Consider the following 14,676-nt stretch of genomic DNA (forward strand, 5'->3'; position numbering starts at 1 on the left):
AAGTTATGGGTTTCTGCAGACTATGGGTTACCAGAATGTGTGACATTGTGTGACTACCTAGTACACGTGACAGACAGCCTATCCGGTATAGGCCGGACGTCGTTTATGACACCGTTTAGATACGGAATCTTGAGTCTGGTATGGGTTATCTTCTGAAATACCACGAGAACCAAAAATTAAGGGTTCAGATGGTCCAGATTCTCGTGAGAAGGAAGACCTGTACCTTCCTAATATAGGTTGTTTTATGGGTTATGACCCTTCAGAAAGCTATGGGTTATGGGATACGGCAGACTTATGGGTTTTTACTATCTACCATGTCGGTGGAAGCCAAAAACCTATGGGTTATTACAGGTTATGGGTTATGACAGGTATGGGTTAAGACAGAGTCGACTGTAGATACAAGGGTGTATGTATGAAAATCTGAAATGTGCATAGTCTGAGGTAGAAAATCCAATAGACAACGGAAGAGCCTTCAGGCTTGAGATCTCCAGCATGCAAAGAAAAGACGTGGCAGGCAAATGAGTGATTCGGCAGGCATTGAGCATTGCCAGGGTCTGAGAGACAGCGCGAAATACCCGCCCGTTCATGGCTTCGTAGCCCTTAACGGCGAGATACGATACGGCCGCGATTATGGAGGCATCCGGCACCCAGCTGTGTCTTCCATGTGTGCCTCCGGATTTCAGCGTGATACTACAAACTGTATAATTCCGTGCAAATAAGGGGTACCCGAGGGTTCACGACTACAGGGGAGGCATGTCTATCCTTATTCGGTGAGAAATACCATACCGGGTAATGATAATGTATAGTCGCGACGAAGTGGCGGGCTGCTGACCATGTCCGGACTACAACCGGCCTCACTGCTGGGGTGCCGTTGGTGTCCGGACTAAAAAACCGGGTTGGTCGGCTGAGACCCCTACTTACGTCCGGACTGGCTCCGGCGTCCCTCGCCCGAAGCGCTTTTTTTGTCCGGACTGGCTCCGGCATCTATCGGTATTTTCAGGGGTCCTGTGGTAGGCGCCCCTGCGTGACACGGCGGATTACCAGTGGGCGCGCACTGCCGGCAGCCTGAGCGCACCCAACATACCTGACGTCGGCGGTGCCGTTCGACGGCGGCAGCCGGATAAAATCCAGGAGATCCATCGTGCCCAGCTCCCGCGCGAGAGACGGGAGCGCCAGGAACGCGTCGAGTACCCCCGGTGGTGGTGTCGGGGCGTCGTAGAACAGGATTTGCGAGGCCGCCGCCTGCAGATTGAGCAGCGAAGTTCACTCAGCGGTCGTAGAGCACAGGGGAGGGAGAGGGAGAGGAGACGCACGGAGCCCTCGGCGTAGTAGTACGTCGTGATAATTTGCGCCTTCGGGTCGGTATTGCTCGCCGAAAAGTCGGCGACGACCTGGGCTAGCTGGGGGAAGGTGTCCGCCGCGTAGGTCAGCACCCCGCCCTGTATAGAAAGGGGTTCAACGTTCAGATGAGTTGAAGTTTAACTGACGACTGACTGACTGACCCAGATCTGACCCATCGGGTAGGTCTTCAGCGTGAAGCGGGTGACGACGCCCTGTCATGTACCAACGCACTCAACACCAGATATCGATAGTAGGTGATACGCACGAAGTTGTTGTACCCGCCCTGCGCGCAACGCGGTGTCCGAGTCATGAGCACGGACACTGACACCATTCCACGAAACTGTGTTGGGCGTACGCACCCTCAGCGCAAACATCAAATCCGGGTACGACTCCTCCGCGACGTCCAACACGCGTCCGTCCGGCAGAACGAGCTCGTACCCGACGACGTTATCCACCGCCAGCCCATACTGGCCCGTCAGCCACGAGTACCCTTGACCACCCACCCCATAAGGTTCCTCGATCCTCCACGAGTACACTGGCCAGCGCACCTCCGCCCAGAGCGAACCCCGCAACGCCGATCCCCGACACCCGCGCCGACGCCGTGCGGCTGCAGCGCCGCGTAGACGGCGTCCCACACCAGTCCCGCGCCGACGTCCGCGGTGGACGTGGAGGCGTGGTAGGCCACGGTGGCGAAGCGGCGCGTGGCGAGCAGCACGCCGGGGGTGGAGGAGAAGTCGGGGTTCGTGGAGTGCCCGCCGGCTTTGACCTGCGCCGGGGGAGGACAGGCGGGTTTCCGTGTGAGTAGAGGACCCCGGGTGAGTGGATGGGAGGAAGGGGGGCGTACGGCAAAGGGCGTGTTCGTCGCGCCGAGGATCAGGAGCTGCCGGAGAACGCAGTTGGGCACGGAACGGCCGGGAGGGAGGGGAGGAAGGGCGCTTACGATCTTACCGACGTCGGACGCAGTCCCGGGTTCGACGGTGCATGCGGAGGCCAGCGCGCTGGACGAGAAGAAGTGGGAGTTGTCTGCCGAGTAGTTGGTCGAGCCTGTGCGTTGAGTGTGAGCTCAAGCACCACAGGCCGGTGCTCGTATGCGTACCAGAGTAATAGACATCCGATGCCGACGAGAGCGCCGCGCTGATCTGGGAGCATACGGAGGACGAAACACCCGCCCTGGGGTGCACACCTCCATCGCGCTCTATCTTGGAAGCGCTGCCATACGAAGAGAGGGCCGCGTAGCATAGCACGACGCGCTCGAGGTAGGTCCGCATATCGAGTCTGGCGCCCTGTGAGCAAACCACCGGTCTTTAGCTTATATGGATCGGTCCACAACCATAAGCCTGACGCCCCAAAGCAGACGCGCATCTGTCTTATATGCGGGCACGAAATGCAATCCTCCCTACAAAGTTGAGGACGCAGATTATGTAAGCGAGTCGCGCAGCGGCTCGCAAAGTGGACGCGGAGCCATTGCAGCGGATGCACCCAGACGGTCGCCCGACTATCATATTATCTCAGCATTGAATATTTCCAGCATCTCGCTAGTGCAGCGGTTAATGTGGTGGGTTACTTCAGATGTGGTGATTTGAGCTCGAGGTTCAATCCCGGCCACGGACAATATTTTAGACTTGTGATGATGTATGCCTTTCTAATTGTCTTCACTCTGTAATGCAACTTGGAAATTTTATTGTGTTCTGTCTCATAATGCAGTCATTCCATGGCGCCGATAGATGACATTGTGGCACTTTGAGTCCAGATAAGGGCCAATCTATACACAAAGCCTTTACTTGGTATTATACTTTGGGGTTCAGTTTCAAAAAGTTAAAACTACATGTGTACTGATATACAAAACCATTCAACTTCTCATGATCATGGGAGGTGGTGTTACCGGTGTACGAATGAATTGCAGTGAGTACACAACCTCCTCACCGCCTTAGGACTCCCATTCCGAAGCGAGTCGCCCCGACTTCAGACGAAGTACCCTCGCGACGCTGCGGGGTTACCGCACAGTGCCTCGACCTTCCATTTATAGCGACTCGCGTCCTTAACTTTGTAGGGAGGATTGCACTTTCTTATGCGGGCTTGGGAAACGCGCGGCGCACAGATGACAGTGATTCCTGACCGGCGACCAACGTTCTCTGGAGTCAGTCTCAGGGTCGATACGAAATAAGGCAGCACGCATCCCTGTCAGAGGCAAGTACGTATACGCAAATAGGATGCAAATAGGACACACCAGCCTGTTTATCACCGCCACCATACAGTAGCGGCCCCGGGGATCCGAAGTGGGCTCGTGCCTGCCAGTGTCTAATACCACCGTCTCGCGTCTGGCTCCAAGCACGGTGCGTCGCAGTATACAATGGCCAGCGGTGACCTATCTCCTCGTAGCGAGAATATCTCACTCGCAGATCATCTATCCTATCGCATCACCCATCCTCTCACGAACGCAAAGGGAACGCGGGAAGGCTTGGGTGTAAGCATGTGATAGCAGCTGTGCTCGTGCACAGTGTCATTCGCAACTATAAGTAGAAGCGGGGGGTGACATTGACGCCATGGCCTGGTGTACACTGACAGATCTCACGAGCAACAGAGGTTTCGGGGGCAGGAGCGAGGGCAGGAAGGAACGAGACGACGCGACGCCGGGCCCCAGTACGACAACACCGGGTGGGCAAGGTCGAGGAAGCGTTGCCGCACTGCATTCTCACTGAGCGAGTCGAGGAGCGAAGCGGGGTGTCATGATCAGTGCGATCGTAACTACGAGCGCATACTCCGCGCGCTCGGCCGCACACGTACCCCACGAAAGTCGAGAAGACGCCTCGCGCGGGACCAGGGAACCCTGCGAGCCCCGCCTGGCGTTTGAACCCGCTGAGCATGCACGACGGCAGGAGACGCACGCATAGTCGTACGTGGTGCCTTTCCGGCGGCCGCGTCGGTGCGTGCTGGAGAACCGGTGCCCCACCGACGCCGCACACTTGTCGTCCTGCATGGTAACTCCAGATTGTCTGTCCCACCAGCGCTGAGACCGGACACCAAGCACCGAGCATCGACCCGACCCTGATGCGGCCCAGACGTACACTCCCATCGTACGACACGCGCACATCCAGAGTACCTCAACCTAACGGGCGCAGTACGAGAGCGCGGGAAAGGGGCCTCCTTATAATAGTACGTACGGAAGGAATACGAAGCGCAAGCAAAGAGTCGAGTCTCGCGAACAATGGTACTGGTATTGACCTCATGTGGTGGAAAGAGTCCGCGTAAATAAGCGTGTACTTGGTAATAATTTTCGAGATATATCTCTGCGCCACCGACGCGTTAATTAGCGACGCGCCCCACACGTGACCCCTGAGCCAATCAAGTCGTGAGTTTTCGCAAGCCATCAGAATCAGTGATGGCGCCATCGCAGATCTCTCCAGATCTTTCCCCATCCCGCTCCGCGTCCTCCCATGTAACTAATCCACCCTCGATTCTCTCCTCACCACCGCAGACGATGCGCGCATACTACTTCGACAACGTCCCCGGCGACCAGCGCCTCCCGCACGACTCGGGCAAGAGCGTCCTCCTCGAAAAGCTCTCCGCGCTCGGCGTGCACTACTGGTCCATCCCCGTCTCGCCCAGCGGCGAGCCCGACGAGGAAGCCGTGGATAGGATCGCGAGGGAGAGGGACTACAAGAACCGCGATGTGATCGATGTGAGCAGGCAGGGGCTGGGCGCGGCGTACGAGAGCAAGATCAAGATGTTCTTCGAGGAGTGAGTGGTCCCGTGTTGCGTGCGGCGGGCGCGGGGTGTTGACGGCGGCGTGGACAGGCATATGCACGAGGACGAGGAGATCCGGTACATCCTCGCCGGCAGCGGCTTCTTCGACGTGCGCGGTGCGTGCCCTCGTCGCAACCAGGCCTGATCCCCGCTCACGCGACCCGGCCAGAGCACCCGACGGACAACTGGATCCGCATCGCGATGCACCCGGGCGACATGATCGTCCTTCCCGCCGGCATCTACCACCGCTTCACGCTCGACGAGGCCGACCGCATCCGCGCGATGCGCTTGTTCAAGGTGCGCGCACTCACCTCATTCAAGGGTTCGTCTTGCTCACCGAAGCGTTGCCGCGGCAGGACGAGCCCAAGTGGACGCCGTACAACCGCGGACACGAGACGGACGCGAACCCCATCAGGGGCGAGTACCTCCGCGCCATCGGCGTCGGCGCATGAATAGCGGTGCGCGAGCACTGGCGGTTAGTATGTGGGCGTTCAAAGAGGTCCGTGCATAGAGGGAAGATGAGGGAAGGCGAAGAGATCAGATGAGAGACGATGTTTCGGTGCTGTGATCTTCGGCGAGTCGAAATCTATCTGACGTTATCGGAGGTGTATCTATGCTCGTCTTTCCGAATCTCAATGTTTCCCAATAGCTATCCCCACAAATCGACCCGTGAGAGTATTGAAACCATGACCTCCCCGCCGCGAATCCATCACGCCGTTAATGCCCATCTCAGCACGAGGTTAAAACCTAAGCTGGGAGGTGGACGACTCGGATCAGAATGTGAGCCCTTCGTCGTACCTCAGAACTCGTGATTCAGCCACTGCCACTTCTCTGGCAAGTCTCATCCTTCCGCTATTCTGTCCCATGTGCAGCTGCATGAGAGGACTGTGAAGGCACGCGCGAATTATTTGGATTGCAAGGTCTTTCCCCGAGTTCACCGGCACACGTACCAGCTTAGAGATATGCCCTTCGACTGCCCTCACCCGATCCTGCCTATCCGTCTCCAGACTCTTGGACAAGCGTGCTCCCCAGTCCGCGATGAACAGAAGCACATGGGTTTCCCAAGCCTGATACTGGGTTTGTTGTGTCCCAACTTCCTGCATAAGCATCTCTTCACGGTCTTTTTGCGTTTTCTTGTAATCAGATTGCTGTCGGGCAATATACGAAAAGAAGGCTGCATCTCGACGGGCCTGCGCTGCTTCGAACTTCCTAGTCCGCCTCTCCTCTGAGGTGATGAACCCAAGACGCCGTGCTTGCTGGTCGTGGGTGAAACATATTTCTTGGGTGGTCTGTAGTCTACGCTGCGCCTCCCTGCGTTCCCGTTGGCCCCGAGAGAACCAGTCCCGTCGCTCGGCTTCGGCGAGCTCGAACTCTCGGCGACGCCCCCTTGAGCTCGTGGCGAACTGGATTTCTCGACGACGTTGCGCGTCTTCAAAAAGTCGCTGGAAGCGACTGTAGGTCTCGTGCTTCTCCTCAGCGGAAGGACTGTCATGAAAAAATGCCATATCGCCGCTCCGCGGTATTTCAAGGGGCCTATGGATATGCACAGGAGCGAAGATGTTTCTAATGCCCTGGAGCCATCACCTATAGTCAGCTTCATGGGCCATAATAATTTCGCGCTATGTTGTTGCCAGTGTGACTTACCACTCCGGATGTATGCTCGTATTGTATAGGGTGCTCGGGTACCTTCTTCGGCAGTGATGGCGCCGCAGAGCCTGTGCTCACTGTGTGTGGCTGTGCATGTGGGAACCATCCCGGGTCACCATCCAAGCCAGGCATCATCCCAGGCATCGGTGACTCCTCTGTAGGTAAAAACATTCTGAAAGCACCCTTTTGCCTTTCAAGCCTTGCCTTTACCCATTCTTCAAATGCCTTCATCATATCACTGACCATGGTTCTGATTCTCGCCAAGAGGTCCTGGTGAAGTCTGCACAAGACAGAGTACTCAGAATCTCTTCGGGACTCCATTACTCTGAAGATGTGGCTCCAGCTGCGCAATTCCGCTGCAAAATATGCTTGTCTTGTCTTATCTTCTGTGTTCCTTTCTGTTTCAAGGCCCTGGAAAGAATTGTGGTAGAAGGACCTCTGCCTGTCGAGCTCCTCCTTCATCTTGTTGAACACCTCACCAAACACCACTGCCCTGTGAGTTTCTCCTTCATTCCTCCGTCTTTCTGCATGCTTCCAGCCTTCATCACGGGAATCCTCAGCCTTGACGAATTCCTCTTGGTTCCAATCTTGGTATTGCTGAAATTCTTTTTTGAGGGATAAGGAGTCAATGGGGGCCTTCTTGCTGATCTTGGTTTTATGAGAGGCTGGAGTGAGTAGATGTTTATTTTGTGGCATTTGAATTGGAGGAGCAGGGGGTACAGATGGTAAAAGGCTGGACTCTTTGCCCTTCTTCGGAACCCCAGCTGCAGCTGAAGTTGATGCTGGTGACAATGGCTCACTGTCTGGCATAGTCAAGCTGTAGGGGTCCATTGTGGGTGATGATTTCTGCTCATAGTTCCAGTTTGGAACTGGAATATGCTCATAATATTCCTGGTGTGTTAGAGGCTCCATCACTACAGGGTGGTTGATGCTCTGGGAAGACTCAGCCATCTGCCAGAGGTTATTCATTCATACTTGTCAGTGGGTTTATACTCTCATATCCTTGTCTCACTCACTTGTATCCTTGTGGCCCATTCCTGCATGTCAGCTTTGCAGATTTCATCATAATTCCGCACTAAAGGCTGGACAACTGTATCAAACACCTCTTCCAGTCGCCTCTTCCAATGAGAGAAGGTTTGCATATGCATTTCTTGGATCATATTGCCCACCGTCTCCCATGAGGCGAGAAACGAAGCAGACCGAGCCTTCTGAGTGGAGAGCTGCTGCCCAATGACTGTTTCCCAGATGGACACACTCTTATCAAACACCCCGTCCCTCCTCTGCCTGCTATGGAGGTATTTGCGTTCCTGAGAGCCTTGCATTCGTTGAAATGCCTTATCATAGTACCCGAGTTTCATAACCCAGGTATTTTCGAAGTCAAGCATAAACTTTCCCTGCCTGGCAACCTCCGCGGAATCGGCCTTTGATGAATCTTCCAAGAATCGCAGGGCATGCTGCCGCATACTTTCTTTGAAACATTTATCTCTGTTCTCCTGGTCCCGGAGGAATGCTTCTCGTGACGCAGGCCGTCTGGCCTCTTCATTTCTCGCTGGCACGGGGAGAGGTCTGCTCTTCGGTACACTGGAGTCGTGAGTCGTCAGTGGTGTATGTTGGTCCCGGGATTTATGAATAATATCGAGCTGGCACTCACAGTAGGCGGTGCATACCAAAGCCTCGTGATTGATCGATATCTGTGGCAAGCCAAGCATCCAACTTGGAGGTCAAGCGGCGACGGGTGTTGTGTTCCCCATGTTCAATTTATCTGAGATGAAATCCGATAGACGCCCATATTCCGAGTCCAGAGATACGTTCATGGTTTCAACAGTAGAGCCGGCGTTGCAGTATGGCTAAATGCAGACTTGACGAAATAGGTATGTAGTCTCTGAACAATTAATCAAACAATGCTACATACGGGGACCATCTCAGAATAGACCGATTCCCCTCCAGCCGTGCCAGGTCAGTGTCGCTCTCACACTCAGTCTCACCGGCGTTTCGATCTTTTCTATCTAGGGCGGCGTCTTACGTGAAACCATCGTCTCTGCCGTGCCATCCGTCTTGCAGTACCTCCAAGCGACTTCTCTAGTTCAGTCTCTGCTGTTTCACAGGATATCCATTTCCTCCATGCGATCCAGCGAGTACTGCTTCAGCGCCCCCCCTCTCCCAAAATGCCACGTGTTTGCCACAGGAGCGCTCGATGAGGGTTATCAATACAATCTACTTTTAGTTTCCAAGCACAGATCTGACATGGAAGACCAGTGAGTCGAGGGCACCGCACGCCGTCTCCTCATTGGCGAGCACTCAGCTTGGCGACATGCCCCTCGAGCTCGTGTAAGCTCTGACGCCCGTCTAGTGAAAAAGCATGGGTTCGAAGAACCCGTGCGGGTCGCGGGTATGGGTACTGACAGGTACGGGCGCACGAGCAAACACAGTTTTGAAACCGAAACCCGTGACCCAACCCCTACCTACCCGTACCCGACCCGTCGACACGGGTTGAGCGCGGGTACGGGTACAGGTATGCCCTCGGACGCCCGGGGGTATACCCGTGCCATTCACTACCCGTCCGAGTCTTCATCCAGCTGCCACTCTACTTCAAGTCTACGACAAACATGAGCATCCCTGGCTCACACTCTCGATATCACCCTTCGTCCTCAGCGACGTTACTGCAGATGCAGCCCTTGCGTTCCTGCTACGACTTAGTGTAGCTTAAATGCTGGCGGTCTAAGAACCAGGAAACCTTCGTCTCCTGATTCGCCTGTGTCATCTCAAACCCTTGTGCCCGCTGCTCTTCCAAGCATGCGAATTCCGGCTGCAGTGTCCGCTCGTTGCGTGCCCAGACGAATTCCCTGCGAGAGCCGTAGAGCGCGCCGCGCTCCTCGCCGATTCTGCTGGGCATCCGAGAATCGAGTCGCTCGAGCCCCGCGAAACTTGCTGAAGCCTTCAAGTTCCCGAGATCTTGCGCGAATCGGGCTTCTCGGTAAATTTGCGCCTTTTCGAACAGACACTGCCAGCACCTATGCATGTCACATTTCGGATGAGTGATTCCCAGCGGTGCGTCCCTCACTGGCAGAGGATAATGAGCAATACTGTACTGACTAGTTTTGTATGCCCGCTTTCTGGCAGCGGGAGTGGCTGGGTAACGTATACAAGAGCAAGGATATTGCTGAGGTCCTCGATCAACCACCTGTCACTAAAATCCCTCTTTGGACTCGTTGATCGTGACATCAGGAAAACCCTCCCTAGTTAATTATTCCCTCAATCTTGTCTGATTTTACAGAATGATAATAACCATAATAATCGAAACTAATATGATATAATTTGAACCCTCTCTTCCAGGACTCACTAATGACTGATGCGGGCTTCAAATTCCTCTGCTCGTTCCCGCCTATCCTGGTCAAGTCTCTGAGACACGTTGGTTCCCCATCCTGCGATACACACAAGCATAGTTTGCTCCCAGGCTCGATACATGACCTGCTCGTCCGCGACTCCGGCGGAAAGCTTCTGCTCACGGCGTTTCTGCATTTCGGCGCAGCCCAAATTTCGGCAGGCGAGGAGCGAAGAAAAGCTGGTCTTCCAACAAGCCTGCGCCAACCGTAATGCTTCGGCCCGCTGCTCTTCCGACTGCAGGAACTTGCGTTGCCACGTCTGTCGGTCACGAGCGGAACTTGCTTCGTGGAACGATTGTAGTGCGTGCCATGCTTCCCGCCGGCGTCGTTGGTCTTCAGAGAACCGGTCCCGCCGTTCGCGTTCTGCGAGGTTAAACTCCTGCTGGCGCCTCTTCGCGCTCGTGGTGATCTGAGTTTCTCGACCACGTTGCGCTTCCTCAAACAAGGAACAGGTAGATGACAGGGAGACCGCATTCAACGAGGTATTCCAGAGGATAAAGCGTGAACTGGAAAAGCAGAGGTCGTCCCACAACTCTTCCTTCCAGGGCCGGGAATCCAAAAGGCATGGAGAAAGCGGAAAAGACAGGCGGATTTTGATATGGCTCTACACGGCTGGCAGACTCTCTTCAAGATGTGGGATCCGCGGACAGATTCTGAATATTCGTCCGCGCGGCGCCTTAACGGAGACCTGGCGGGGATGGCAAAAGCTATGGTCGACAATATTGTCAAGGCATATGAGGCATGGGTGGAAGAGAAGCGGAAGAAACAAGCAGATCCTTCCAATTCACTGTTGGAATATAGTGACTGGGTGGAGGACGAGCGGTGCTTACCAACGGGACCTAAACCTATCCTTAAACCTATCCCGATTCCTGAGCGGCCCTCACCACCGGAAGTTATACCAACTTCAGGATGGCCGAGATTCGAGTGGAACTTACTACCGGAACGGAGTCAGGTGACACCGTCCTCGCTATCGCCGTTGGCAAGTATTTCATCCGAAGAATCACAAGAGCCAGCCGAGCCTACAGCTGGAGTGGTAAGTCGCAGCGTGAATAGTGACAATCACATAAGGAGAACCGATGCTGACAAGGTGATCGGTCAAGGGCGTCGAGACCATCTTCGCTGCCACTTACCTCTTTCAGTCGCGCCCAATACCTGAGGGAGGAGATATGGCAGCCCCGCCGGTCGACGGAACTCATGCCACTCGGAAGGAGCATAAGATGCGAAGACGCTGGCAGCACTTCCGCCGTTCCTCTGCCAATTTCCAACGCTCCTCTCGGGTGGACTCAGCCTTCAGAAATTTCTCTTGGGCTGGCGCTCGCTTTCCCTGAAGATTTGGTTGAGGGAAGAGAGGTCATGAGTAGGAGGAACTTGGGAAGTTACACCTTGCTTCTGGGACGTCGGAACCAGCGCTGCAGCAGACAGCTGGGGTGGGCGGGGCGGCGTCTCCTTGTCGTTGCCCACGGTACCCCAATTAAGTTCATCCAGACTTGGTTCAGGCTCCTTGATAGAGGGACTCCCTTCAGAAATATGTTCGAGAGCGTCCCAGATATCATCTTGTTGTGGGTCTACGGGCGACGTCTCTAGGCTCGGCGGACTCGGATGCGATGTCCCTGGCCATGAAGCATTGTGATGCTGCTTGAACGAAAGAGGCGGTATTTCCCGCGCGCTCGTCAACAGTGTTACAGCCTCATATCCCCGCACATCTCTAAGGAACGCTTGTAGCCTCCGCCGCCATTCCTGCATGTCTGTACGAAGATTTGGTCGGCCTGCTCCACGCGAGGGCGAATAGCCGTAACAAACATCTCGCGGATGTGCTCCTTCATATGGGAAGAGGCATCCACCTGCATCCGGTCCGCCTTGTCCATGGCAGTCATCATCATGGCGAGGTACCCAGAGGACCGAGCATCCTGCACAGAGAGCTGTTGCTTGACGATGTTCTCGTACAGGGTCATCCGCTCGTCGAACAGCTCGTTCCGGCCCTGTCGATTTATGATGTACTCGATGTCCTGAGCGTTCTGCATCTGCCAGTGTAGGAACGCTTTCTCCCGCGACGCGCGGTTCGCGGCCCGCGTGGCGTCGATGCCTGACATGAACTGCTCGAACGTCTCCTGCCCTGTTAGCTCCCCGCTGTTTGCCTTCGTTTCATCTTCCAGAAGTCGCATAGCTTGCGACCGCACGCTTTCATCGGAAACCTTATCTCTGTCCTGCTCGTCGGGGAAGAAAATGACGCGGAATTCTTCTGTCACAGGATTCCGGGAGCTACGAGTTACGCGTGCATCGATGCGATTGATGACATGGAGCATCGTGCTAGGGTGTTCGCAATTAATGCGCGCAGAACATAACGCAGAACATACGAGGATTGGTGTTCGGAAGGCTAACCTGAACGGATACATGATTGGCAACGTCGAGTTGCTGATTGTCAACGGTTGCATAGGATCGCTTATAGTACTTGGGCGGTTATGTAGACGCCATTCTCGCGTCTCCCTCGCAGATGCAGGAAACGTGCGGGCCGTAACCAACTTATTACGACGTCATTACACACTTATAAAATATACACCTATGCACTGGCACACGGACGAGTCCTGATATAGATGTTCATATGCCCGACATGCGTAAGCAGCATTGTCCTGAATGAATGTAGACCCAGCGAATCAGCGCCCAAACTAGTTGATCAGCCCATGATGCGGAGTAAAATGGATCAATTCCCTACTAACATATAGTTTGGAGGGTAATGTGACAGCCTGCTTGTGGCATGACACCGGCCCCAGCTTCAATGCCGCCGAACCTTCTTCCTTCCCCCGACAGCATGTACGTCCTCCCTGCAGCCGTCTTTTCTGCCGTCCCTCTTACAACAGGTCCAAGTAAAATTCTCCGGGTAGTCTCTTCGGTTTCGTTTTGTATCCATCTCCCCGTGCACATCTTCGTCCCAGTCGACGAACGCTGCATAGTTCACGTTCAGACGGCCCAATCATCGACGCGCACCCGTCATCAATGTAGGTAGACGCCTATCAATAGTATTAACATAGATTCATAACCTACCAGGGTGGTAGACACATTCCCTCTCCTCGTTGGCATCATACTCTTCCCCGCAGTTCTTGCATGTCTCCCACCTTACTTCGGCCCTCCTAACCACCCCGTTCCCAGTCCTATTCTCGTTCCCCATGTTCTGCCCATTCTCAGGGACCAGCGCGCGTAGCAATAGCTGCCTAGCTGCTGGCACGTCCGACGCGAGAGTCACCATGAGGTCCCGTACACGCTCCTCGGCGGCGCTCTCGATGGCTGCATATAGCTGAGCAACCGTCTCGTCATCCTGGTCATTATCAGACCGCGTCAGGTCAATAGTGTCTGACATAGCAGAGAGAATGAAGACGTATTCGATGGTGTTTTTACGACAGCGCTAGCCGGAGAACTGACCGCAGAAATTACCTAATTTATACAATGCCACAGACGCGTTAATTTAATAATTACAGCGGCGCGTCAAATCACGTGATTATCAGCTCCTGGAATTCGGATACTAATTCGGATTCCACGCTGGCACTGACACAGGCTCCTAAACCATCCGTCCTTAGCGTTCTCGCTCCTCCTTTACTAGGGCGCACGTGCAGTGTTATATAATACAAATCTATTTTTAATTTATTACCGGATACAGAACGAACAAGAGGAGGAGAACGCTATAGGACGGCTGGCACAAATGTCGTCGCCGAGATCCCCGAGGCTGACTAAGCGGACGGTGGCTGAAGCCTTTCATCAGCGGTCGGCGGGCGATGTAGAGAGGGTCTCGACACCTACCTCGTTGTACTCGCTCAGAACACATATAAACGGGTGCTAAAATGGTTCAAGACCAATGCAAATACCTTTGGTATACTTCTGACGCTCAGAGGGGCTTCACTGCGAGGCAGGCTCATCTAGTCAGGGTCTGACTAGCGCTGAAACGATCGTCTAGTCAGTGGAGGGGCTCTACGCGAGTATTATCCGGTCTTTCAGATCAATTCACCACGTGGGTAGTACAGCTTGCCATGAGGCTCACAAACTGCAATAGTCGATGGTGTATCTAAGATTGGTTAGCTGTAACTAGCTCGACTTGTGGACACAATAACTAGCTCTGGCTACATCTGATAATCTGTACTATGTGTTCCTTGACTAGCTGTGAGTATCTTTACTTTCTACGAGTAGTCATCTCTCCTCTTCCTCATGTATTCAGTTGCTGGATAGGGTATAATCTTATTCTATATTAAAATTGTAATCGTAATTACATAATAAACACGCTCTATTCTCCTACGACGCGTCCTCGCTCCCGAGGAAGATAGCACGGATCGTGAAGAGCATGATGCCGCACGCACGGAACGTCACATGATGGACGGTCTGCAGATATATGACGAGGAGGAGGACTGCACGGACATACCACCTCTTGTTTGATAGACTATATGCGTCTGCCGCAGGCAACATAGGCTCCAGAGGCTTGATGCCAATCAGCGCCAGAGCGGCCGGAGGTACGGCAGTGCAAGGAGCACCACTCTCGTCGCTATCGTCGCCAGAGTCTAGTGTGGTCACAAGGTCCCGT

General features: G+C 54.4%; 6 protein-coding genes across 6 annotated transcripts in view; 2 read left to right on the plus strand and 4 right to left on the minus strand.

Moving 5' to 3' along the window:
• Window positions 1–2,609, minus strand: part of GLOTRDRAFT_116693 (FAD-binding domain-containing protein) — a gene marked incomplete at its 5' end in the record, with an annotated part of 4,627 nt that extends 2,018 nt beyond the window's left edge. Inside the window, 9 exons of the mRNA XM_007869160.1 lie at window positions 224–227; window positions 1,085–1,242; window positions 1,314–1,439; window positions 1,503–1,553; window positions 1,701–1,831; window positions 1,930–2,107; window positions 2,186–2,221; window positions 2,282–2,385; window positions 2,438–2,609. Of these exons, the coding sequence (XP_007867351.1) occupies window positions 224–227; window positions 1,085–1,242; window positions 1,314–1,439; window positions 1,503–1,553; window positions 1,701–1,831; window positions 1,930–2,107; window positions 2,186–2,221; window positions 2,282–2,385; window positions 2,438–2,609 (960 nt within the window). The remainder of the gene's footprint in view (window positions 1–223; window positions 228–1,084; window positions 1,243–1,313; window positions 1,440–1,502; window positions 1,554–1,700; window positions 1,832–1,929; window positions 2,108–2,185; window positions 2,222–2,281; window positions 2,386–2,437) is intronic.
• A 2,153-nt stretch (window positions 2,610–4,762) lies between these two features.
• On the plus strand, window positions 4,763–5,747 carry GLOTRDRAFT_77880 (Acireductone dioxygenase). Its single transcript, XM_007869161.1, has 4 exons — window positions 4,763–5,079; window positions 5,137–5,201; window positions 5,255–5,382; window positions 5,442–5,747. Exons 1-4 carry the CDS (start codon window positions 4,820–4,822, stop codon window positions 5,535–5,537), a joined length of 549 nt encoding a protein of 182 aa, XP_007867352.1. The 5' UTR covers window positions 4,763–4,819; the 3' UTR covers window positions 5,538–5,747.
• Window positions 5,748–5,937: 190 nt separating this feature from the next.
• On the minus strand, window positions 5,938–9,625 carry GLOTRDRAFT_130386 (uncharacterized protein; the record flags this gene model as incomplete). The annotated part of the gene is made up of 6 exons (XM_007869162.1): window positions 5,938–5,970; window positions 6,036–6,656; window positions 6,730–7,683; window positions 7,749–8,313; window positions 9,372–9,415; window positions 9,467–9,625. 6 exons carry the CDS (start codon window positions 9,623–9,625, stop codon window positions 5,938–5,940), a joined length of 2,376 nt encoding a protein of 791 aa, XP_007867353.1.
• A 1,088-nt stretch (window positions 9,626–10,713) lies between these two features.
• Window positions 10,714–11,443, plus strand: GLOTRDRAFT_130387 (uncharacterized protein; the record flags this gene model as incomplete). The annotated part of the gene is made up of 2 exons (XM_007869163.1): window positions 10,714–11,148; window positions 11,216–11,443. The coding sequence occupies 2 exons, from the start codon at window positions 10,714–10,716 to the stop codon at window positions 11,441–11,443; spliced, it is 663 nt and encodes a 220-aa protein (XP_007867354.1).
• Window positions 11,444–11,794: 351 nt separating this feature from the next.
• On the minus strand, window positions 11,795–12,418 carry GLOTRDRAFT_130388 (uncharacterized protein; the record flags this gene model as incomplete). Its single annotated transcript, XM_007869164.1, has 1 exon — window positions 11,795–12,418. One exon carries the CDS (start codon window positions 12,416–12,418, stop codon window positions 11,795–11,797), a length of 624 nt encoding a protein of 207 aa, XP_007867355.1.
• Window positions 12,419–12,885: 467 nt separating this feature from the next.
• Window positions 12,886–13,467, minus strand: GLOTRDRAFT_43780 (uncharacterized protein; the record flags this gene model as incomplete). The annotated part of the gene is made up of 2 exons (XM_007868997.1): window positions 12,886–13,055; window positions 13,155–13,467. The coding sequence occupies 2 exons, from the start codon at window positions 13,465–13,467 to the stop codon at window positions 12,886–12,888; spliced, it is 483 nt and encodes a 160-aa protein (XP_007867188.1).
• Window positions 13,468–14,676: the final 1,209 nt, after the last annotated feature.

This window comes from Gloeophyllum trabeum, assembly GCF_000344685.1.
Source record: "Gloeophyllum trabeum ATCC 11539 unplaced genomic scaffold GLOTRscaffold_00009, whole genome shotgun sequence".
Taxonomy (NCBI): domain Eukaryota; kingdom Fungi; phylum Basidiomycota; class Agaricomycetes; order Gloeophyllales; family Gloeophyllaceae; genus Gloeophyllum; species Gloeophyllum trabeum.